Below are 26,050 nucleotides of genomic sequence, written 5' to 3'. Positions count from 1 at the left end.
CTGCTTATAATATACGTATACAGCACTGCATTCATCTAATACGGCTATAGAAATGATTAGTAGTAGTAATCTAATCCTATACTTATAGACTACTTTCTCCCCTGAAGGATCTAGAACAATTTGTAATAAAACACCGGACCACAATTACATAAATGAAAATAAAAATTGTTTCAATTCAAAAACTGGTGGAAAAGACAAGTTTTAAGACTTCTGCAGAAAGCATAATAAGAGGTCTGTTTCTTCACTGGTAGAGGAAGCTCATTCCAGATCGCAACAGCTTTATGAGAAAAAGACAAAGGCAATATCTTTTTACGCTGAACACTCTTAAAAGATGGAAATAGTAACAAATAGGAATCTTTTGACCTGGAAACTTTTTTCTGACTGAAGGAAATACCACTAACTGAGTCAAACTTTCTGGAGCCAAACCACATAAAATTTAAAACACAAAGCAAGCTAATTTAAACAAGACTCATGCTTTAATAGGAAGCCAGTGAACGGAAACCAACAATGGAAAAACACGATCAAAACTTTTCTTTTCAAAAAATCAATCTAACAGTTGTATTCTGTAAAAGTTATCATCTTTTCATAAGAATATCTAATATACCGAAATATAAGGAGTTAGAATAGTCCAACTGAGATTATAACCAAAGCCTGGATCAACTCTACAAATTGGTTTTCTTGGAAGTAAGGATGAATAGTCTTCAGTTGCCTTAATTTAATTAAAAACACAAAAAACTTCTTCTAAATACATTAATTTGAGCTTCATATTTCAGAGCTGAATCTAATATGAAACCCAGAACTTTAGATGAGTTTGCAACATTCAGGGCCTCATTATTATTCAAATGGTGGCTGGAACATTTTGCCATCCATTTCTCAACCATAAAATTTTTGTTTTAGCTAAATTTAAACTTGAGTCGATTTTGATTAGATCAAGATTCAGTCATGTTAATGCAAGGTAAAACTTTCGACTGTAATAAGGTCATGTCCATAGGAATGGTCATAATGATAAAATATCAACAGCATGCAATCAGTAGTGAATCCTGAAATTCAGTGCCAGGCTATTTTCAGTGACCAGCATTGAATTTCTGATCTATTTTTTAGCCTCTTTGGACATAGCCAGTTAAGCCGATATTCATCAGCTGACTGGCTAAGTCATAGTGGCCAAAGCTAGACCTGCTATTTATGCAGGTCTGTCTGCCTACCAAATTTAGCTGGTCAGACAAAGAGCATTGGTGCTAACTGGCTATGTTGCATGACTTTAATGCATGACATAGCAGGTGACCAGGCTAGTCATTGACCAAAAATATTCAGGAGCCATTCTTGGTTGGTTGAATAGGGTTGCATATCAGGTGGCTTGTGTCCAAAGAACACATTAAACATAATGAGAGACAAAGGAGAGCCCTGGAGCACCCCATATAGTGGACATCAAAAACGTGAACACATACCTTCTCTTTTCATCATATAAGACTGGTTATCCAAACACTTTTTAAACCACTCTAGGACTGTTATTTATTTAAATTTATATCCCATCCTCCCCAAATCCCAGGGCAAGCAGTGGCTTCCCCTGTTTGTCTCAATAACATACTGCTTAAACCTTTTTTAAACCCAGCTGTGCTAACCACTGTTACGACATCCTGTGGTAATGAGTTAATTATTCACGTGAAAAAATACTTCCTCCTATTTGTTTTAAAGGTGTTGTCATGAGAAGTGGCTTGTGCGTGTGTATGCATACATTACAACAGTTGTATATGAATTACATGGAGAAGAGGATGAACATAATCATTAGGGTAATGGGCTGGAAATGGGAAAACCTATTTTATAAAGACATATAATGTTGCCTTTATTAAATGAGTAGAACAAATGCATCTATGGGCTTTCACAGCTTATGCACCCTTTTGCAAAGGCAATTTTATAATGGACTACCTAGAAACTATGGCAGAAATCTGTATACAATGCCAACATTTTACAAAGGCATTTGTGCCTTTATTTCAAAGCGTTTTGGAAAGTTCCCATACATTTGTACACCAGCTGCGAGGCAAGCATAATGTTCCACATAAGTTTAGGTGCCTGTGTGTTTGCTATGTAACATATGTGCAGAAATGCCACACGTGCCCTGAAGGTGAAAGAGGATAGAATCAAAAGTAATCTAAGGAAATGAGGTGAGTCTCTTTCATTTGAAAGGAAGCTCGAGAATGAGAGGGCATAAGATGAAGTTAACCCTTTCAGGACAATAAGGATCGTAGGCCAATTTTTGTGGTTTTGACGACATTTTTATGGTAAAAAGGGCTTGCAGATGCCAAAAAATTGATTTTTTTTGTGAAATATCATTATTTTTATTTAAAAAAATCACACTTCTGGCTTATGGACAGTGTGGCAAGTGAATCTTCTCGTCAATCTAGCAACGACGCTAATGAATGAATGTTGGAACCAGTTTGTTTACATAAAGGCAGTATCATATGGAATCCGTACATATCAAATTTAGAACTGTAGACTATCCCAATCAAAATTTATAGGATTTTAAAGTTATGGGACAAATATGTCCCTTGGTCCTGAAAGGGCTACAAGGCTCAGGAGTAATCTAAGGAAATACTTTTTTTACAGAAAGGTTGGTAGTTGCGTGGAAGTCTCCCGGAAGAAATGGTGGAGACAGAGACTGGGATAGGCACGTGGGATCTGTTAGAGAGGAAGAGATAATGGTTATTGCTGATGGGCCATTTGGCTTATATCTGCCTTCACATTTCTATGTTTCTGTAATTATAATTATTTCTTTTAATCCTTTTTTCTTACTTCAGTAAGATGCTAAAACACAGAACTCAAGTCAGTCATACCGGCCTTAAGCCTGCTCCATCACATCTTTACCCTTCTTGCTCAAACTTTCCTCCAATCCAGACACCCTTCACACACAGTCTGCCTCTCACTTCAAACACGGGCTTCCTCATGACTCAGTCTTGGTCTTTTAAAATATGAAAGTCATTTAAGTTTTGCTTTGATTCCATTCTTCTGTATTTAAGCCATGCCTTTCTGAATTCTGTTACTATTTTTGTCCCCAGTATCTCCACTGGGAGGGCATTCCAGGCATCCACCATCCTTTCCATGAAAAAGTATTTCCTGATGTTTTTCTTCAGATTACCTCCTTGCAGCTTCATTTCATGGCCTGTAGCTTTGTAGCTCCTCTGTCTTTGGAAAAGATCATTAATTTCTTTATAGTTTTTAAACTTCTGTATATTATCTCCCTTCTCCCTCCTTTTATCTGAGTCTAGGGTGAAGTGGTATAGTGAGGGGAGTGGGAGGCAGAGCTAGGGTTAGCAGTCGTCCGGATTTACCTGGACATGACCTCGTTTAAGAGGGCATGTCCGGCCATCCACACGGCTTTTCAAACCCTGGCACTTTGTCCGAGTTTTGAAAATCAAATTGTGTCGGGAGAGGCATTTGCGCATGCACAAATGCCCTCCTGACTGAGATGAGCAGGCTGAGGGGGGGCATGGCTAGGGACGAGGCTGGGGTGTGATGTGGGCGTAATGGGGTGGGGATGGGTGGAACAGGGCGGACCTGGGCGGGGTCTAGGGGTCCGGATTTTACTTATAGAGAATCTGATAACCCTAGGCAGACCGCCCCGGGTGCCATCTTTGCAGGGGGCGCTGGCTAGAGAATGATATGGGGAAAAAATTTGTCCCCATCACCACCCCGTTCCTGTGACCGCCGTCCCTGTCACCGCCCCATCACCGCGACCACTGACCCCGCTCTGTCCCAGTCCCCGCAACCACTGTCCCCGCCGTCCCCATTCCCGTCCCCGCGGCTACTATCCCCACAGCATCCATACAAACCTCAGTACTGCAATATTTGGCTTATTCCTTCCTTATAAATCAAAGTTCTGGCTGCTGAACTGGCGAAAGAGATGTTCAACTGGCAGGGTTTTGTTTATAAATTTTTATCAACACAACTAATATACTACTTTATCCTAAAGCAAAAAAAAAAAAAAAAAAAAAAGGAAATAAATAAATAAATAGAATTTTTTTTTGTTCTACCTGTGTTGTCTGGTTTCTGCTGCCCTCATCTTTTCATTCAATTCCTTCTATCCACTGTCTGTCTTCTCTCTGTATCTTCCATTTGCTCCGTTACTGTGCCTCTCCCTTCATCCCCCCCCCAATTGGTCTGGCACCCATAGTCTGGCATCTCTGTCTTCTTCCCTGACAGCGTCTTCTCCCCACTCTTTCTTCCCCATTTCCCTTCAGCGTCTTCTCCCCACTCTCTCTTCCCCATTTCCCTTCAGCGTCTTCTCCCCTCTCTGTCTTCCCCATTTCCTTTCAGCGTCTCCTCCCTACTCTGTCTTCCCCATGGCCTTTCAGCGTCTTCTCCCCACTCTGTCTTCCCCATTTCCTTTCAACATCTTCTCCCCACTGTGTCTTTCCCATTTCCTTTCAGCGTCTGTACCTCTTCACCCCCCTGCAGCATCTGCTCCTTTCCTCCATCACCCTTCCCTCTTGCCACCTCACAGCCCTTCGGCACCCCTCGCGCGGCCTCCTCCCTTCTTCCTACCTACCCAAATCTATCTATCTCCCTCCCTCCCCTTACCTTCGCGACGCGTTTTGAGTAACTTCTTCAAAGCCATCAGAGCCTGCAAGCAGTATCTTGCGTGTGTGGGCGGAAGCTTCTCTTTTAACACAAGATCTAAGTGTATTCCAATATAAAGGGACCAAAGGACCAAATATTCCATAGAGAAACTTTAAAATGACGCAGGCGCATTTAAGTCTCTTTTATGTCTTCTGGTATGGACCCTATCCCATTTTCACTGCCTTCCTCTAAACCACTTCATGTCTTATTATATACGTAACAAGAAACAACCTCCAACTAAACACAGTTTTCTATATGGGGCCTCACCCTTGGCTTGTACAGGTATACGGGTTCTTTAAAAAGTTTCAGCACTTTCATATTTTCACTGGAAATGGTTGGGGCGGGAGAAGTGGTAAGTGGGCGTGTTGTAGAATGTCATGTGACTAGTCAGTCAGCTGATTATGCTTCTCTCTGACAGCCTAGAATCTTTCTGGCTTTGCCACCATCTTGCCATGCTTCACCAGCTTGAAATACTCAGACACTATCACTGTCCTGGTCTATACAAGTTAGCCTCTCTCCTTTTCTCACATACAGTTCCTTTGGATTTCTACACCCAAAAGACATCACATTAAAGCAGTGTATTGCAAACTGTGTGCCATGGAGAGATTCTCGGTGTGCCGTGAGACGGTGGCGAGAAGGAGAGGCGTGAAGTCCTGCCAGCTCAGCAAAGATAGGCGCCGGAAATGTAGGCTAGGGTTTACTGGGCCTACATTTCTGGTGCCTATCTTTGCCTACATGGGTGCTTTAGACCGCCTAACGTCACTTCTGATGATGGCCATGTCTTCTTTGGCATTCGGTGGCCTGAAGCGACTATGTAGATGTGGTTCTGGCACCTTTTATTTAGACACCTTTTATTCTGACACCTTTTATTTTTACCTCTTTTCACCATTTTAAATGGTGTTTCCCAATTAACAGTTTCAATGCCGTTTATAGAATATCCCCCTTAAGTTATTTTTCATAGCATGGCGGTATATGCAATGAGTTATGAAGTCAGCTGCATCAGAAATGCCTTGTGTGTTTCTGTGTAATTTTAATATTTATGTAAGTTTGCACCCTGCCCATAACTGTACATGGAATGGGTTAGAAGTTTTTATAAAATCAATAAATCTATTTGAAACTGAATTTTGACAGTTTTCATGTGTACCCTGGGAGAGTCTGATGGTTTGCAACTTGCCAACATGCCACATATCAAAGGCCTCATAAAATCTGACTACTCCTAAAAGTATGTGCAGTGCAAGCTGACATGTGCTTATACAGTAGACGTCAAACTGGAAGAGTATAACCTTTTCAGACCCCTCCTAACTCTTTTCACAGTAAATATTACAACGTTTATAGATTCTCAGAAGTACCACCTAGCACTCAAACAAATTCATTGTGTCAGGCTTTATGTACTACTTCCTCACCGGATCTTCAAAACTTTGTGCTATTGAATATATAAATACTTTTTTTCACCTTTAGTGTATAAATAGTTTAAATACTTAGCTTTAAACTTGTGGTCATGCTTTCAGGGGTTGGTTACAGTGGTAGTAAGCTTTAGAAAGGGATATGAGCCTTGATAAAACCCCATCGGGTGAAACATGTTGGCGGTATAAATCCCTGAAAGCATGACCACAAGTTTAAAGCTAAGTATTTAAACTATTTATACACTCAAGGTGAAAAAAAAGTATTTATATATTCAATAGCATCTGGTGAGGAAGTAGCACATAAAGCCTGACACAATGAATTTGTCTGAGTGCTAGGTGGTACTTCTAAGGATCTATAACAGTTGTAATATTTACTGTGAAGAGAGTTAGGAGGGGTCTGAAAAAGTTAGACCTTTCCGGTTTGAAGTTTAGGTTAAAACTCTCACAGAAGTTTTTCACTCCAACTATTGTGCTTTACAGTAGATGTAATTCTTCAAACTCTTGTGAAACACACTAAAATCTTGGCTAAAACACAAGTCTATATTAACCCAAACTGGGTACTATAGAGAGGGACTGGGGGTCTCAAGCGCTCACAGCTATAAGCCCGACATACTTTTCAAGGCTAATAACCACAAAGTGAGCTATCATATGTCCCATACACTCTCTTCTTAGGTGATTTTAATTCTTTTTAAATCGTTTAGTGATCTTATTTAGTGATCTTAATTTCTTATGCAATACTCTCCCACTATGGAATATAATCATGAAGTACTTAGCTTTAAGCATATATGTTGAATGGAATGGGCCTGAGGGCGGAATGGGGCGGGGCCACACACCCTCTTTTACCAGATGCAAAATCTGGTAACCCTACATCTGCTCTTAAGGAGATGTACTTTCTGTGCCTCAAATCTAGGTGCAATTTGTGCCAGATTTGTAATGCTGTTTTATGAACATACACTTCACATGTCTTAATATAGGCTAAAAATAGGCACTTTCCTGCCCTATTAACCTAGGTGCCCTGTTATAAAATGTTGTTATCCACTCTGAAGTCACTTTCAGTGTTCAATTGGGTTCTCTATTTGTAAGTTTAAGGAAGAAATTCGGTGTCAGGTCAAAACCGCGGAAGACAAAGGCGCGTGCCGACAACTGAGCGCAGAGCGGAGGCGTGCGCCGAAGAAAATAACTGTTTTTAGGGGCTCCGACGGGGGTGTGGGGGGAGAAACCCCCCATTTTACTTTATACAGATCGTGCCGCGTTGTGGGGGCATTGTGGGGGGTTTGGGGGTTGTAACCCCCCACATTTTACTGAAAACTTCACTTTTTCCCTAAAAACAGGGAAAAAGTTAAGTTTACAGTATAATGAGGGGGGTTACAACCCCCCAAACCACCCACAATGCTGCCGCGATCTGTATTAAGTAAAGTGGGGGGCTCCCCAACAAACCCCCCCGTCGAAGCCCCTAAAAACTGTCATTTTCTTCGGCGCGCGCCTCCATCTTGCGCTCAGTTGTCGGCGCACGCCTTTGTCTTCCGCGGTTTTGTCTATGAACCAGAAATTCTTATATACATATTACTCCTGGGGGGTGGGAATTTTGGCCAAAGCAAATTTAAAATTCTGCACATAGGCCCCCTTTTATGAAGCCGCGTTAGGCTTATAGAATTCCTATGAGCATCAGCGCTAATACCGCTGCAGCCAGCAATAAAAAAAAGTCTAACACGGCTTCATAAAGGGGGCCATAATATTTTAAAATTCTGCATAAGGTATTACTGTGCTCATGGAGGAAATCTGCGCCAAAACATTTAAAATTTTGCATCTTTAAGTATGAACTTTTCAGTTTAGACGTTTATAACCACTGTTTCTGAATAGTAATTTTACTCTATTTTGATAAACACAGTATGCAGAATTTTAAATTTTTTTTTTTGCTCAGAATTCCCTCAATGACACATGGTGAGAGCCTTTTCTATAATGGCATCCAGATTCCAATTCTACTAAAGAATTCTAGCGTAATCCAGCTTTGGCACACCTTACATTTACACACTCGTAGTCAGGAGCATCCTGAGCCGGAATTGTATCCTGGGCAACATGTTTCCTAGTGGCCCCACCCTGCTCACTACACCACAGGGACACGGGGAAGACAATGGGTGAGGAACAAAGGTCCCTGTAAGGACTGACCAAATGTATGCAAATTTTTTCTCATGTGAGCGACAAGTTCTAAGAAAAATGTTTTTATGTGAGCAGCAAGTTCTAAAAAACCAACAATTTTCTAGATTTGCAAGTATTTTGGTGAGCACCCGTGTAAAACCTGTGAGCAATGCTCCTAGAATGTATGTGTGATTGCTCATGTGCTCAGCTTAGACGAGGGAACAAAGGTGAGGAGCAATTTTGTGGCCCTGTCTCCCATGTGTCCTATGCAGCCGCATTGCTTGCAGAGCCCTCAGGATGGTTCTGCCTGCAGATAACATTAGCCAGAAACCTGGCACAACTCTAGATGCCTAAATGTGGCATGTGTGCGCTTAACTTCCAGTGTTCTGAAAATTGTGTATGTAAATGGCATCCTCCACCCAAGAGAATACCCCCTTACATTTGCATTCTATGCCACTTGCGTGCAGTAGTGTAGACAGAAGAGGCCTGCCCCCCCCCCCCATACACGCATTGGGCTCAGGCCCCTTCCAAAATTACGATAGCATTACGATAGCCAATACATGACTGGCAGGGATGTTCAAGCACCACCAGCTGAAGAGTTTTGTCGCCAGAGCTCTGCCCGTGCTGCTGCTTCAGGTACTTTTGTGCATGCTCAGCTCATGCATGTGAACTGAGCATGGGCGGAGGTGCTGGTGTCGGAAGCTGAAGCAGCCTGCCTGCTTCCCTGCTTCTCAGACAGCACTTGCAGGGCTCTGGCAGCCAAATTTTGCTTGTCAGGGCTTGAGCATCCCCACCAGCAAAGATATGATGGAGGGGGGAGGGGCTCAATGGCAAGGGGAGGGGCTCAATGGCAAGGGGAGGGGATTCTGAGAGGAAATTCTTGGCTTCCTCAGTCCACTCCTGGGCTCCCCCCCTTTCAATTTTCTGGCTATGCCCCTGCTTACACTCATCTTTACAGGACAGCGCTTACACTTACATGAGTAATTGTATACTAATCCAAAAAAGTGATAGTAATCTGTACATTTCCACATTTAAGTGGTATGCAAATGTGGGAGCTCAGTTAAAGAATTGCCCTTGTGGACTAGAGAATACCAGTTTACCTATATGAACATCAGTATTTACACATGTTAATTGCTATGGATTCTTAATTCACATTTTCACAGTGTATCTTTCTTTCTAAAATTGCCACGCATATTTTTGAAAAGACTCTATGTCAGCAGATCCTTCTCAACATCAATACTGGACTTGTATACATGATCCTAACCTGGATGTATCAGTTCTGATTGGTACGTTCAGACTAAAATGGGGCTGATATATATATACATACAGTATAACCTTGGTTTGCAAGCATAATTCATTCCAAAAACATGCTTGTAATCCAAAACACTCATGTAGCAAAGCGAATTTCCCCTTGAGAAATAATGGAAACTCCACAACCCAAAAACTTTAATTCAAAATACTGTATGTACTCATATTGCAAGACCTTGCTTGTTTAGAACAGTCACTACACTCCCACAATGTCAGTTGTGATGTGTGTGTACTGTACGTACTTGGATTGTAAGACATTGCTTGTATATCAAGTTAAAATTTAATAAAATGTTTTGCTTGTCCTGCAAACACTTGCAAACCAAGGGCTCCTTTTACTAAGGTGCGCTAGCGTTTTTAGCGCACGCAGAATATTACCGCGCATTACACCCCGCGCTACGTGGCTAGAACTAACGCCAGCTCAATGCTGGCGTTAAGGTCTAACGTGCGCAGCAATTCAGCGCGAGCTATTCTGCGTGTTAATGTCCTAACACAGCTTAGTAAAAGGAGCCCCAAGTTACATACAATCCAGGGTTTTACTGTATATACATTTTCTAACCTAACAGAATCTTCATGTAATTGCATTCCTTCCTGTTAACTGCTAAATGCTTTTCTATTTCTTCCCTGTACAGAATTCTAAAACTGTTTGCCATCAGATCACCTGTCCTGCAGTGCACTGCATTAGCCCTTCATTCGTTGATGGCGAGTGCTGTCCTTCTTGCCACTGTAAGTATCCTGTCCAATCTGAAGCCCAACAGTTAATGAACAAAAAGTGTGAATGTTATACAATCAATCAGAGAAGCAGTTAAAACTGAAAATAAGAACATGCTATAACATCCACAAATCTGTGTCTGTCTACAATACAATAAATCAATTTCTAGACCGCATAACCAAATAGTTCTATGCGGTTCACAAAAGAGTAATAAGGATACAGAAATAATCTGAATGAAGAGATCTAATTGCCTATGAATTTGTTAAAGAGATGAGTCTTCAGTTGTCCAGCCTATAGCCCTGGGGCCAGAACCCGGCCTTCCATATGCTTTTTTTTGGCCCTCGGAAGCTTGGTAATAGAGAATGACATGGGGGAAAAAAATCTGTCCCTGTCACTGCCCTGTCACCGGACCACCGTCCCCTTCACAGCCCCGTCCGCGCAGCATCCACCCTTCCCTCTGGCACTCCTCGCGCGGTCCGTGCATCTCCCTCCCTCCCCCTTACCTTTACGGCGCATTTGAAGGTTTCAGTCTTGTTAAAAGCCGCCGGAGTGTTTGTGCAGTTACGTGCGGGTATGGGCAGAAGCTTCTCCTCTGACGAAACCAGAGTAACACTGCTGGGTTCAATAGAAGTACAGTATACAAGCACTGTTGGGTAATTGTTTTGAGGACATGTAAATGGTGTGTGGGCAAACTAATCAGGAATTCAAATGATAAATATATCAAATGATAAATATATCAAACAAGAAGATTCGACGTAGAGTTCTAAAGAAGAACTCACTGAAGAACTTGCGGGTTATGTTGAAACTGAACCCATATGCCAAGACTGTCCGTCGCCGTGCTATCCTGCGTCAGGCTCAGAACCTGAAACTGAAAACTGAAAAGAAGACCATCAAATAAGTATTTGGCAGTACTTTTTTGTCTCCTATTAAAGAGTTGTAAGGTGATGATAATAAAACAATTATGAAGTGAAAAAAAAAAAAAAATTAGATAAATATATTACCTATGAAAAGGCAAGAGAGGGTTGCTCAGCATTGACAGTTAAGAGGTGAACAGTTCAGCAGACAGACAGCCTTACCCAGGGCAGGATTAATTCATCGAGGACCCCTAGGCACACAAGTACACTGGGCCCCCTGCCCCGCCCCAACATGCGCCAAGGCGGAAACAGGAAGCTGCGTCAGAGGGAAGCTTTGGGCAAGCAGCACCACTTGCACAATTATAGTTCCCGTTGTCTTTCTTACCCACGTTGCTTGCTTGTCTTACTTTCCGTCGATTGGGGGGGACTGCATTGCCCATCGGGGTGGGGCCCGCATTGCCGATCGATGCTGGAGGGGTCCATCGCCATTTGGAAAAAACAATGTTGATGCCATCCTTCATCGGGCCCTAGGCACGTGCCTACTTGGCCTATTGGTTAATCCTGCCCTGGCCCTACCCCCTCTGGCATGAAGACATCAACTTCTTGTAGCATGAAGGGCTGTGGTGTGGTGAAAGAGCTGAGAAAGGGCCGAAAAGTAAGCGTCAAAAAGGTGTGAAAGTGAGAGTAAAATGGACGTCCAAACTCCTGCATATAATTTGAAAGGGCGGGAGTCCGAATGCAACTCCTTTTTTCAGTGCAATGAAAGGACATTTCAGTGCATGCTGAACTGGCGGCTTTTAAACGTCAGCAATGAATCACCTCACGATGAAAGGGCTGCGCTGAACTGGCAGCTCCCAAATGGCTACAATGAAATGTCCTAGACCCATAGATTGGTGAGGCAAGATTTCCCTTGACTAAATCCATATTGGCTTTGTCTTGCAACAGTGGCTTAGCCCCTACCCTCTTCACCCCATCCCATCTGCTCCTTCCCTGCCCCTCCTGACTTGTGTGCGCATGCCCTTCCCTTCTGCTCGCACCAGCATCGGCTCTTCCTCTTAATGTCACTTCCTAGGCACAGGACAGGACGAGAGGAGGATGGGTGCTGGTGCCCCAATGAAGACAGCACCCATGGCATACCGCCCCTCCATACTATGCCACTGTCTCACAACCTACTGTACTCAACTGTATACCTCCCCAATAGCCCTTATGCCTGCAGGTGTCATCTTTATTACATCACATTGATGTCTTCTATCCCACCAATACCTTTCAGTTCTAGGCAGTTTACAACAAGAAATTAACCTGGGCATTCCCTGGGAGATTACAAGGTTGATAGCTATAGAATGCGTCGGGATCTGGGAAGGGTCGATATGGTTTGGTCAGATCATTTGATAAATTTCTTGAATAGTATGGTTTTCAGTTCGTTCCTGAATAAGAACATAAGAATTGCCGCTGCTGGGTCAGACCAGTGGTCCATCGTGCCCAGCGGTCTGCTCACGCGGCAGCCCTCTGGTCAAAGACCAGCGCCCTAACTGAGACTAGCCCTACCTGCATACATTCTGATTCAGCAGGAACTTGTCTAACTTTGTCTTGAATCCCTGGAGGGTGTTCTCCCCTGTGTTTTGTAAGTGGGCATCATGGTCAGCAGATTTGAAAAGTGGTATCTATTTTTGCTGCTCTAGTGGCTAGTAGATCATATATTTTTTTGCTTTGCATGCCTTTGATTGGGGGGGGGGGGGTTAAAGTGTGCTTGAGTTCTCCTTGGTCTGTGTTTTTCCTGATTAAGCGGTTGTTCAGGTAGCTTGGTCCATTTCCATTTAGGGTTTTCAATAGGATACAGTAGAATCTGTGTTGTATGCGTGCCTGTACTGGGAGCCAGTGTGAGTCTTGGAAAGCTGAGGTAATGTGGTCGTATTTTTTCAGCGAGTATATTAGTCTTAGGGCTGTATTTTGGACTATTTGTAATTGTTTTAGCATGTTGGCGGGGCATGACAGGTAAAGTATGTTGCAATAGTCCAGGAGTCCTAGGATTAGTGCTTGTACTATGAATTTGAATTGTTCGTTGTTGAAGTATTTTCAGAAGAACATAAGCAGTGCCTCTGCTGGGTCAGACCAGAGGTCCATCAAGCCCAGCAGTCCGCTCACGCGGCGGCCCATCAGGCCCAGGACCTGTATAGTAATCCTCTATCTATATCCTTCTATCCCCTTTTCCTTCAGGAAGTTATCTAATTTTAATTTAATTTATTTAATTTAATTCTTATATACCGCTAATAATCGTGAGGTTTCTAAGCGGTTTACAAAAATGAATGCATTAAAAGATACAATAAATAAAAATAAATAAGATAGGTACTTGGAAATTCCCTAACTGTCCCAAAGGCTCATAATCTAACTAAAGTACCTGAAGAGACAATTTATGAAAAATAAAGATAATATATAAAGACAGAGATAGAGATAGAAATGAATATTCCATCAAGAAATGAATAAATAAATTTAAAGATAGAATTAAAAATCCCTTCTTGAACCCCAATTACCCCCTCTGGAAGCGCATTCCAGGTGTCCACCACCCTTTGGGTGAAGAAGAACTTCCTAGCATGGTTCTGAATCTGTCCCCTCTTAATTTTTCCGAATGCCCTCTCGTTCTTGTATTTATCGAAAGTTTGATGAATCTGTCCCTTTCCACTTTCTCTATGCCCTTCATAATCTTGTAAGTCTCTATCATGTCCCCTCTAAGTCTCCTCTTTTCTAGGGGAAAGAGCCCCAGTTTCTCTAATCTTTCAGCATATGAAAGGTTTTCCATACCTTTTATCAAATATGTCGCTCTTTTCTGAACCCTTTCGAGTATCGCCATATCCTTCTTAAGGTACGGTGACCAATATTGGACGCAGTACTCCAGATGCGGGCACACCATCACCCGATACAACGGCAGGATAACTTTTTTCGTTCTGGTTGTAATACCTTTCTTGATAGTACCTAGCATTCTATTCACCTTCTTAGAGGCCGCTGCTCACTGTGCCAACGGCTTCATTGTCTTGTCCACTATTACCCCCAAGTCCTTTTCTTGGGTACTTTCACCCATTACCAGCCCTCCCATCGTATAGCTGTACTTCGGGTTTCTGCTTCCTATATGCAAGACTACATTTCTCTACATTAAACTTCATCTGCCATCTCGTCGCCCACTCTCCTAGTTTGTTCAGGTCCCTTTGTAAGTCTTCGCAGTTCTCTATAATCCTAACTCCACTAAATAGTTTGGTGTCGTCTGCGAATTTTATTACTTCGCACTTCGTCCCTGTTTCTAGATCATTTATAAATACATTGAACAGCAGCGGTCCGAGTACCGACCCCTGCGGAACACCATTCGTGACCCTCCTCCAGTCTGAGTAGTGGCCCTTCACTCCTACCCTTTGCTTTCTACCCGCCAAACAATTTTTGATCCATCTATGTACATCTACTTCCACCCCATGGTTCTTCAGTTTCCGTAGTAGGCATTCATGGGGTACCATATCAAAGGCTTTTTGGTAGTAGGCATTCATGGGGTCCCCTTTGTCCATCCATTTGTTTATTCCTTCGAAGAAGTGCAATAAGATTTGTCTTAAGTTGCGCATGGTTGCAAATGCTTTCTGAACCGTTTTGCTGATTTGAAGTTGCAGACTTTGTCTATTATTATTCCCAGCAGTTTTAGGTTGGGTTGTAAGGGATATGTGATAGAGTTTATTTCTAGATTTGTTATGGTTGCGGTTTTGTTTCTTTCTAGAAGTAAGAATTTGGTTTTGTCTTGGTTCAGTTTTAATTTGTGGTCTCTTATCAATTTTGACACTGTTTCTAGTGCAATGTGTAGTTTGTTCATTGTGTTGGGGGTGGTTTGGTCGAAAGGCAGGAGGATGGTGATATTGTCTGCATAGCTGTATGACGTTATGCCTTGTTTGTCTAAGCATGTGCCAAATGTGGCTATGTAAAGGTTGAAGAGTGTTGGTGATAGTGGGGAGCCTTGGTGGACTCCGCAAGGGTTATTCCAGGATTCTGATTGTTCATTGTTTGCTTTTACTCTGCATCTTCTTGAGCGGAGAAATTCTTCAGACCAATTGTAGACTTTGATTCCTATTGCCTTCAGTATTTGTAGTAGGATGTCGTGATCTACTAGGTCGAATGCTGCTGTGAGATCAAGTTGTATGAGTAGCATTTTTTTGCCTTTGCTTAGGTGTTGTTTGGCTGTATCTAAGAGAGAGCCTAGTAGTATTTCTGTACTGTAGTTACCTCTGAAGCCTGATTGTGAGGGGTGAAGTACGTTTTGGGTTTCTAAGTATTCGTTGAGAAGTTTTGCAACGAGGCCTTCCATTAGTTTGACGTATAGCGGTATTGAGGCTATAGTTCTGTAATTGGATGGCTGATCCATTGCTCCCTTTGGGTCTTTCAGAATAGGGGTTATGATGATTTCATCAAGTTCTTATGGAAATTGACCCTCTGTGCGCATGTAACTAATCCATTGCATGAGGTGGGTGCGGAATCTAGTGAAGGCGGCTTTTAGCAGGTATGGGGGACGGTGGCTGAGGTCACAGGCTGCATGATTGTATTTTTTTGTAGAGTTTGTCTAGGTCATGCTATTGTGTGTCTGGGAAATCTGACCAGTTTCTCTCTGCTGCGTAGGCCTCATTTTCTATAAGTGGGTATCGAAATTAGGTCGAGGTGGTTTGGAGGTCCCAGTGAAGGCTGTTGATATTTTGTTTCTGAAGAATTCAGCCAATTGATTGGCTGGGGGGGGAAGAGCGGTTTTGGTGGCCAGGTAGAGTTTGGTGTCTCTGAGTTCCTTTAGTAGTTTGAAAAGTTTTGGGGTATCTTGGATTTATATGCCTATCTGATTGGTGTAGTATGCCTTTTTTTTCTTTCTTTTAGCTTTTGTTTGTATTGTTTGTTCAGTGTTCTCCAGGTTGTTTTTGTGTGTTCTTGGTTGTTTTTTCTCTATTCTATTTCAAGACGTCTGCATTGTCGTTTGAGTTGCAGTAGTTCGTTGTTAAACCATTTATCTGAGTGTCTGCAGATTCTGATCTTTTTCTGCGGTTATGTCATGTCTTCGAGGATGGATGTGCTTAGGGTGCACCAGTGGTTAATGAAGTCCATGGGGTTTCCATCTTGTATCATGGTGTCTACTTTGTTCCAGAATTTAGGTGGGTCGATCTTTTTGTTTGCTTCGTATGTTAAGCTTTGGTTATTTTGTTTGGTTTTGCCCTGTGTCCAGTTGATTTTGAAGGTGTACATGTAGTAGTCTGACCAGAGGGTGCGTGACCATGTTCCATTGGTGATGTGAATTTCTGGTGTGGTGGGTCGTTGGGACATGAAGGCTGCTATGTCAAGTTGGTGGCCCTTCTCGTGTATGGTTTGTGGGTCTAGGATTCTGTAGGATAGGGTTTTGAGGAATGAGAGGAGATTTTCTGTTTGGTTGGAAGATTCATCTTCCAAGTGTAGGTTAAGATCGCCTAGGATTAGGTTGTATGTTGATGTGAGGGAGTTTCTGAGTATAAAATTCTTCAAATTCTGATTTTGCTATGTTCCATTTTCCTGGTGTTATGTAGTAAAGTAGGCAGGCTAGCATTCCTTTGAGTGTGCGGCCCGATAATTGGCAGGCGAGTAGTTCATGTATAGGGTGGAGGTTTTATCCTTTAGCGCTATATTTAGAGTATTTTTGGCCAGGATGGCCAGTCCTCCTCCTCGTTTTTGTCTCTACAAAGTACTTGTATTTTGTAGCCTTGTGAGAAAACTTCCATTATTCTGGGGTCAGTGTCTGAGGTTAGCCATGTTTCTGTAAGGAAGAGGCATCCTAGTTTTTCTGTTTCTATCCAGTCCTTTATGATCTCAGTTTTTGGGCCTAGGGATCTGATGTCTATGTATGCACATTTTATTGATGTAAATTCAGTTTTAGTGTTGTGTGATATTTTTGGGTAGATGAGGGTGTCTGCTTGGGGGGTGGGCTTGATCCTGGGATGGTTTCGGGAGGCGTTTGTGGGTCTTCTCCCCCAGGTCTGGGAGATGCTGTGGTGCATGCAGGTTGAGCAGTCAATCACGTTTATATGGTTACTCCCTGCTGGGTTGTGGTTTCTATTGCTTGTTTCTATAACTGGAATTGGTGAGTTATAGTTTCCTTTTGTATGTTAGTACAGTAGGTTTTTGTTGGGCACACATTTTCTACCACAAATGTACTAGTTATAGTGGGATATGGACTGGGGTCTCCTTCTCTGCAGACGACCAGGCTACTCCAGAGACCCACTGGCTGCTCTAATAGGACTGGCCATAACATCTGAAGCTGTCATATAGGCTGGTATGTACTGTTTCATTGACGTCTTTAAGGGGTGGAGGGGGTCAGTAACCACTAGGAGAATAAGAGGTGCTCTGCCTTCATGCCTCCAAAGGTCATCTGATCGGTTTGGTCACCTTTTTGGCACTTATTCATTACTGAAACAGGTCTAGCCTCAGCTGTCCAAGTTTTGCCTTGGATGTTTTCTGCAATGTTCCATTATTGCAGAAAAACTTCCAAATCATAAATTTGCTCTAATCCCGCCCAAAACACCCCCCTCCCCCCCCCCCAACATGACCCCTTGAGATTTAGATGCAGTTCAGAAAGAAAAGCATAGAAAACCATTAAAAAAATGTTTTGAAAAATGGCATTTTACTACTACTATTGTTATCATTTCTATAGTGCTGAAAGGTGTACGTAGCACTGTACATTTAACATAGATGGTCCCTTCTCAGAAGAGCTTACAATCTAATTTGAACAGATAGCATATATAGGGGTTGGGGAGTTACTTGCAGAAAGAATGATAGGATGGACAAAGGTAATTTAATGGTGAGCGGGAGTTAGGAGTTGAAAGCGGCCTTGAAAAGCTCAGATTTGAGACGGAGCCTAAATGCCACTTTGTGCCACTTTGTGGTTATTTTTTGCTTTTGAAAATGAGCCCCCCAATAACTCTGTAGGTCTATTCTGGGTTTGATATGAAAACTTTTTTTCACTCTAGAAAATGTTGCCATCGCTGTAAGAAGGCTTATTTGAAAAAGTATTCATCAAAGAAATGAGAAAGTTTTATCAATTTTTACTTTGATCTCATAGATACAGAAGTTGAAGATGGATGGTCTCCATGGTCAGAGTGGACGGAATGCTCTGTGACTTGTGGCTCTGGAACCCAGCAACGAGGAAGATCATGTGATGCCACTCACAATACTTGCGATGGTTCATCTATCCAAACAAGAACATGTAACCCCGGCAGATGTGACAACCGCAGTAAGTGTTGTTTCTTGCTGGACTTAAAAATAGCAGACTCCTAACCTATAATGAACAACAGTATGTATTTCATATCATCAACTCAATGTTGTCTCCCTAATTACTCCATTTTATTTGTCTCTAGACAGAAGAAAAGAGAGGGCAGTGTGACATTGATTATTGATTCATACTTTAACTAACTTAAGGGTTTGATTGCTTGTTGGTTCAATGCAGAGAATGACGCGGGGACAAATTTTTCTCCATCCCTGCAGGAACTCATTTTACATTACATTACTGGCTTATATTCCGCCTGTACCTTGCAGTTCTAAGCGGATTACATCAGAAAGATAGCTGGACATTTCCAGGAAGAGAAATACAATTAAAGAAGTTGGTCCTAGTACAACAAAAAAGATAGCTGGACTTTTCCAGTAAAGGAATACAATTGAAGGCGTAAGGTCTAAAGCAATTTTGATGAGATGATTCTAAGAGGGGGTGAGAGGGGAAACGGGAGGGATTAGGACGTTTGGGTGAATTTCTTGAATAGTAGGGTCTTGATTTCTTTGCGGAAAGCCTTGAGATCAGTTGAAGCTGTCAGTAGGTTGGTGATAGTGGGATCCAGTTTAGCTGCATGTGTTGCTAGTAAGTTGTCATACATCTTTTTGCGTTTAGTTCCTTTAAAAGGGGGGTAGGAGAAAGGGGATTGGGTTCTCCTCTGTCTGGTTGAGAGGTTCCTGTTTAGACGGTTGTTTAGGTGGGTGGGTGCCGTTCCGTTTAATGTTTTGAATAACATGCAGTATAGTTTGAATTGTTTAATTTTTCTTGTCCCTGTCCCATTCCTGCAAGCTCTGTTTTCATCTGCCCAAGCTTCAAACACTTTAAAATCATAAGTGTTCGAGGCATGTTCGGTTAAGGCAGAGCTTACAGGAATGGGACAGCGACAGAGACAAAACACACGGGGACGGGACAGAGAAATTGAGTTCCTGTGGGGATAGGGAAAAATTTGTCCCCGTATCATTCTCTACACTGCACCACTCTAGAAATCAAAATGTAGTGAAAGTGAGCCAAGGATAGGACAATGAGGCCATTGTGTCATCACTGATGAGGTTGGCTCTTAGGCATTGGTGGAATGAGGCATTATGATGTCACAATACCTGCTCTGGTTACCAGAGGCTGACACTTTTCACACAATTTATTTATTCAGTTTTCTATACTGATCTCCCAAGTAGAGAATGACACAGGAACAAATTTTTCCCTGTCCCTGTGGGAACTCATTTTTCCATCTTACCCCGGTGAGTTCTTTTCCTGTCCCTGTGCCATTCCTGCAAACTCTATCCTCATCTGCACAAGCCTCAACCACTTTAAAATTATAAGTGCTCGAGGCTTGTGCGGTTAAGGCAGAGCTTACAGGAATGGGGCAGGGACAGGGACAGCAACAAAACTCATGGGGACAGGACAGGGAAATTGAGTTCCTGCGGGGACAGAGAAAAATTTGTCCCCCTGTCATTCTCTAGTTCAATGTTCTTCATCTCCTCCGAACTGCCTTTTTTCTAGCTTACAGGACTCTATTTTTTTCTTGGGGGAGGGGGGTTCTGTAGGAATTCTTGGAGGTTATTATAGATTTGGCATTAGAAACCAGTCACTTACATATTTTAGAACCACCTAATATGCAAAGTGTCTGCCTAAATGCTGATATCTAGGAGCATTTAACTGGATAGTGCTTTTGAATATCACCACTAGACAAACAAAAGCCAAGCAAGATGTCTCTATCAACCAACAGTATTATTTATTAACTTAAAACAGTCTCAGTATAGTAGCTTGGCTCAGAAACAGAGCCTGAAGACTAAGGTCCCAAGTAGGATCCCAGCTTCGGTAATCTGGGACGCCTTCTTCAGGGGACAAACAAATTACTAAAATAAAAATATTAGTTTAAGTAAGGGCAATTTAAAGAGATTGCAGCTTATTCAGAACACGGCTGCAAAATTAATATTTGGTAAGAGTAGATAAGATCATGTCACTCCATTACTGAGGGCACTGCATTGGCTTCCGGTATTTTGGAGGGTTCATTTATATCAATTGTATTATCCAGTGGTATACTTAAATATTGTTATTTTTTTCTGCTAGTACTACAGAATGGCGGCTGGAGTTATTGGTCTCCTTGGTCGTCATGTTCCGTGACCTGCGGTATTGGTAACATTACTCGTATTCGTCTGTGCAACTCTCCAGTTCCACAGTTGGGAGGAAAAACTTGTCAAGGAACAGGACGAGAAACCAAGCAATGTGAAGGAGTTCCATGTCCAAGTACGTTTGTATTCATTTACCAAATAGAAACAGATAATTACTACAGAGCCATACAGTTCAACTTCTTAATTATTCCATTGTTTTGGATTGTGGTATTGATCTGACTCCATAGGCCAATAATTTTAGTTTGGTGCAATCATTTTGGAATGGGAGGCAAGCATCTCATAGGACTGTTCTTAACATTTTCAAAACGAGACTTCATTAGCACTCACAACACTATCCACCAAACTTTCTTCTGTAACTGATTCACCAAAGCTTCTGCTTTAATAAATATTGTATTGCTTGCAAAATACAAACATTTATTTCTGTCATATGGGGAGCAGCGGACTTCCCTAGACACCAAGTTGGTGGGGGTGCTGGCACCTCTCCACCCCGCCATACCACGCCACTCTGGTGACGTCCTTCCCCTACCTCGTCCCTCCATTTTATCTTCACTAGTGCGAGCAACTTCTGCCTGCTTCCCCTCTAAATCACTTCCAGGTCACGGGGCCAGGAAGTGACATCAGAGGGTAATCCAATGCTAAAGTTGGAGAAATGTATCTTTCACAGATGAAGGTTTGTTTTCTGGGATACATTCTAGATGGACCTTAGTAAAGTTACTGTTATATTCAAATAGCCCATAGTAGTTGCTTCACAGCTCTTCAGCATTGGGCTTTACCTGAATATTATAGATTTTTCCAGAACTTTTCTAAGATTATGGCTTCTCTTATCATATTGACAAAGAAAGGAGCCAAGGCATGAAAATGGGTCCGATAATTTTTTTTTTCCATGAAATTTTATACAAGAGAATATAAAACTGAAACATCAATGAGGTTCACAGTACTTCAGTGCATGAATCAATACAAAACATAGAGTTACAATATCTGTTTGTATGCTTACATTCAAAACCAATGGAACAGAGAGAATTGATATGAAGTAAGGTTTCAACATTAAACACTGCTGGAAAATGATTGAAAATATGCCTACAAAGGAGACCAGTGTCTATTGAAAAAGACTGTAGTTCCAAATTTCTTGGAAAGGACCAATTCATATTTATAGTAATGTAAAACTGACTGCCACCAATGATGTGAGGAAAGAGAGCTAGTTGACTTCCAATTAGAAAGAATGAGCTTTAGCGCTATAGAGAGAAGAATATCAAGGAGTTTAGTATGATTTTCACTTAGAACCATTCCTGGAGCGTGAGACTTGAAAATTACTATGGAGAGAGAGATATCAGCTTGGATATCAAAAATATTTAGTATAATATTCCAAACTTCTTTCCAATATTGTGATACTTATGAACATTCATATATCATATGAAGTAATAAGCCAACAGCTCTTCCACAGTTCCAACAATTATTAGACGGAAGGAGGCCTGCCAGTGAGAGCTTGTGTGGAGTCCACAGGACTTTATGGTAAAGGAAATACATGGATTGGGACATGTTAACTGAAGCCAAAGGCCTTGCCGTTCTTTTCCAGAATTGCGACCAGTCCTGTTCCCCCAATGGAGAACCACAATCTTTTTCCCCAGATATGTTGCAGGCTCTCTATTGAAAAAATATCTGTAGATAATAACATCTTGTATAGGTTTGAAGCTGCATGTCCTATCTGTAGTAAGACTGTGGCTTGAGTCACATTATGGCTACCATCTACCTCTGACATCAGGGATGCACAGCCAATAGACGAGTGTGCATGTCAAGTGCAGACTTTGTGGGTATATAAGGTGGGATGTCTGCAAGCTGCCAATATAGCAACTGTGGCTGTCATGGGGAAAAAGCACAATTTATCAGACATTGAAAAAAGCATGCTCATCAGCTACTGGGCCAAGGGTGGCAGCATTTCGGAAATGGCGGAGTGTTTGAACTGTTCATGGGCTGCTATGGTTAAAGTGTGCCATGAGTGGATGAATGGAACCTTTTCAACAATCCGATGTGGTAACTGTGGGGCAGCATCAACTATCGAGGTGAATATCGGCTGTGCAGGTTGGTGCGAGCAGACTGGCATTCTACCGTAGAGTAACTTACCATCCAATTGAACTAGGGGACTTCCAGATGTGTGTCCAAAATTACTGTGCAGTGAACCATATTGTGAATGGAGCTCTGGAGCAGATGGCTGGTGACTGCACCCATGCTCATGACGGTTCATTGCAAAAAAAACAGCTGCAATTTGCACAGGAGTACCAACTGGCAGAGAGTTTCCTTCTCCGATGAGTCACATGGACGATGGCGTGTCAGGGGTGAGAATAAACACCCAGCAACCATTTTGTATTGACATAAGCTGATGGCGGCAGTGTTATGAACTAGGGAATGTTTTCTTGGTATGGTCTGGGTGCCTTGATACCTATGGAAGGCACTCTCAGTCAATATGTGTATCTCTCCATCCTTGCCAATCAAATACACCCATGCATGTTGATGGTTTTCCCTATGGCTGATGGGATCTTTCAACAGGACAATGTCATACCGTCAGAATTGTTCGCAAGTGGTTCACAGAGCACGACCAAGAATTCCAGCTACTTCCCTGCCCTCCGAATTCCCCAGACCTTAACCCAACTGAGCACATTTGGGACCACCTCGATTGCCATGTTCGATGGCTGGATCCACCACCACGCACCCATCAGCAAATGCTGGATGCACTGCATTCTGCATGGACTCAGATACTTCTAGCAACCATCCAGCATCTTATTGAGTCACTTCCACGGCATTTGGCTGCCATCCATGCTGCCAGAGGCAGTTTTTCTAGATATTAGCACATGGTTATAATAATGTGACTTGACTGTGTAAGTGGTGATATAAGAACATAAGAACTGCCATCTCCGGATCAGACCTTCAGTCCATCAAGTCCGGTGATCCACACACGCGGAGGCCCAGCCAGGTGTACACCTGGCATAATTTTAGTCACCCATATCCCTCTATGCCTCTCGTAAGGAGATGCGCATCTAGTTTGCTTTTAAATCCTAGAACGGTTGCAAAAATGCTATTTACAGATGTCAATGTCAATGCTTACACATACTGGGGTTAATTTTAGAGCAGGTTGCCAATACAAAAAGTCCACAAAAAAAGTCTATTTTAAGCCTATTTTATAATGGGAATCGAGACATCTATATGTTTATTTAAAATCATCATCCGAAACCATCCTCAATAGCATGTATATGACCATGTACAAATTTATACTTGCTCTGAAGATAGTGTAAATTTGCAAGTGTAATCTATTGCATTAAATATACATGTGGAAGAGTGGCTTTGTGTTTAGAGCGCCAGGTAGAGAATGACATGGGGACAAATTTTTCCCCTTCTACGCGGGAACTCATTTCCCCGTCTAATCCCGGCAAGTTCTTTTCCTGTCCCTGCCCCATTCCTGCGAGCTCTGTCCTCATCTGCACAAGCCTCAAACACTTTAAAATCATAAGTGTTTGAGAATTGTGCGGTTAAGGCAGAGCTTACAGGAATGGGACAGAGACAGCGACAAAACTCACAGGGACGGGACAGAGAAATTGAGTTCCTGCAGAGACAGGTAGAAATTTGTCCCCGTGTTATTCTCTAAGAACAGGCTTAACATCCAGCAGTATTTGGTTTAAAATCAAATCCCACTGCTGATTCTTGTGATTTTGGCAAGACATTTAACTCACTATTGCCTTAGATACAGAATTAGATTGTGAACCCTTCAGGGACAGGAAAATAGTCACTTTAAGCTACTACTGAAAAAGGTGTGAGGAGAGAGGAAGTATAACCGGTGATGGAGAGCAGTGGTTCTTCTCTTGTTTTGTTTTGTTTTTAATTTCCTGCATTGATTCCTGCCTGGTTTTGTGGAACAGTGCTATTTTTGCCATTGGCCACTAGAAAGGACACCCATCTGACATCGGGGCCCTCCTCATGGGAGTGAAAAGCATGGACATTCCTGTGAAAACCAGAAGAAGTGTAACCAAAGAGTACCTGGTGCCAGAGAGCAGTGGTTCTTCTCTTGGTTGTTGTTGTTGTTGTTTTTTTTTTTATTTCCTGCATTGATTCCTGCCTGGTTTTTTGAAACAATGCCATTTTTTGCCATCGGGTACCCATCTGACATTGTGGCCCTCCCCACAGGACTGAAAAGCATGACCATTCCTGTGGCGCACGGCCACTGGCATGCGTCCACAGGGCATGGCCAAAGGGTGCCAGGCCCCTTGGGAGCCACAAGGAGTTGAGAGGAACTATGACACATCACAAGTACTCTTAATAACTTATAGAAAGTTTTCTTTATTATGTTTCTATAAATTTGATTATGGGAAAGCGCAAGGGTAAGACATGCATATCCACCCCAATTACCTCAGGGTCAATGGATCACCATTTGGTACCATTTGAGTTGCCTTTGCCTTAAGTAAATAGAGTGGAGTCAATATCAGGAGCTTCACTGAGCTCTCCTGATTGTACTCCTCCTCTACCTCCTGATATTCCTAAAAAATTAGGATCCAAAGTAGGTCCTAAAGTAGATTCTTAGGAACCTCAGGCTACTTCTCTTATATTATATTTGAAAATGCCTCAAGTATTTACAAATGGGTTAAGTGGTACTGAGGCTATAGAAGAGGCACCTCAGGAAGTTTTCCTAAAAGATTTATGGCAACTAAATTTGAGGATGGAGAAAATGTTGAAATCAGTTGTTAATCAGACACAAATTTTCTCTAAGGAAGTGGTTGAGAAACTTGAGAATGTAGGCTCAGATATTCAAAATATTGATAACCATTTGATTTCAGTGGGAAAACAGACTTCTAATTTGCAGCAATTTTCAACATCCATGCTTAAAGAATCTCATACTATTCCCCTGAGATTGGAGATGATAGAAAATGTTGCAAAGGCTAGAAATCTGCGTCTGGTGAATTTTCCAAAGACGCATATGATATCCTCTGAGATTCTTTTTAGGAAGTATCTCAGAGAGATATAGGGAATACAAAACGCTGAAGCTTTACTGATTTCTACTCAATATTATATTCCTCAAAAACAAAAATTGATGGTGGAACAGGGAGTAGACCAGCTTGAAACAACAGTTTAAACTTACGGAGTTTCTTGAAGATTCACAAGATGTCATACAGGCTAGGTCTACCCTTTTGATTACATGTGTGAATGAATCCAATAGAGCATTAATTATGAGGATATTTTGGGGTTTTTTTTAAATCTTTATTCATTTGAAAGCCAAAAATAAGTGCAACATATTATACAGACATTTTACATTTTAACAGCACTTAAATTCAATCAAAATTATATTCTATGACAAAATACATATATCATCTCCCCCCTTTCTACATATCCCAAAATTGCACTCAAATTAAAAGTATCTTCCCACCCTGGACGTGTATAATAATAATTTAATAATAATAATAATTTTATTTCTTATATACCACCCAACCAGAAGATCCGGGCGGTTCACAGCAAGAGAACTGAGGCATATCAATAAAGATGCAAGATACAGTAGGAATCAGTAGAATTCAATGCTATACAAAACAATAAAATACAACATGATACAATGTAGAGTGATGCAAAGCAAA

At 41.9% G+C, this 26,050-nt stretch overlaps 1 protein-coding gene across 1 annotated transcript in view; it reads left to right on the top strand.

Moving 5' to 3' along the window:
- THBS2 (thrombospondin 2) overlaps positions 1 to 26,050 on the top strand; it is a 285,177-nt gene that overhangs the window by 133,074 nt on the left and 126,053 nt on the right. Inside the window, exons 8-10 of the mRNA XM_033937149.1 lie at positions 10,088 to 10,181; positions 18,112 to 18,282; positions 20,383 to 20,559. Coding sequence (XP_033793040.1) covers positions 10,088 to 10,181; positions 18,112 to 18,282; positions 20,383 to 20,559 — 442 coding nt within the window. The remainder of the gene's footprint in view (positions 1 to 10,087; positions 10,182 to 18,111; positions 18,283 to 20,382; positions 20,560 to 26,050) is intronic.

This window comes from Geotrypetes seraphini, chromosome 3, assembly GCF_902459505.1.
Source record: "Geotrypetes seraphini chromosome 3, aGeoSer1.1, whole genome shotgun sequence".
Lineage (NCBI taxonomy): Eukaryota > Metazoa > Chordata > Amphibia > Gymnophiona > Dermophiidae > Geotrypetes > Geotrypetes seraphini.
The sequence above is the reverse complement of the archived record's forward strand: the minus strand, read 5'-3'. Positions and strand labels throughout refer to the sequence as shown.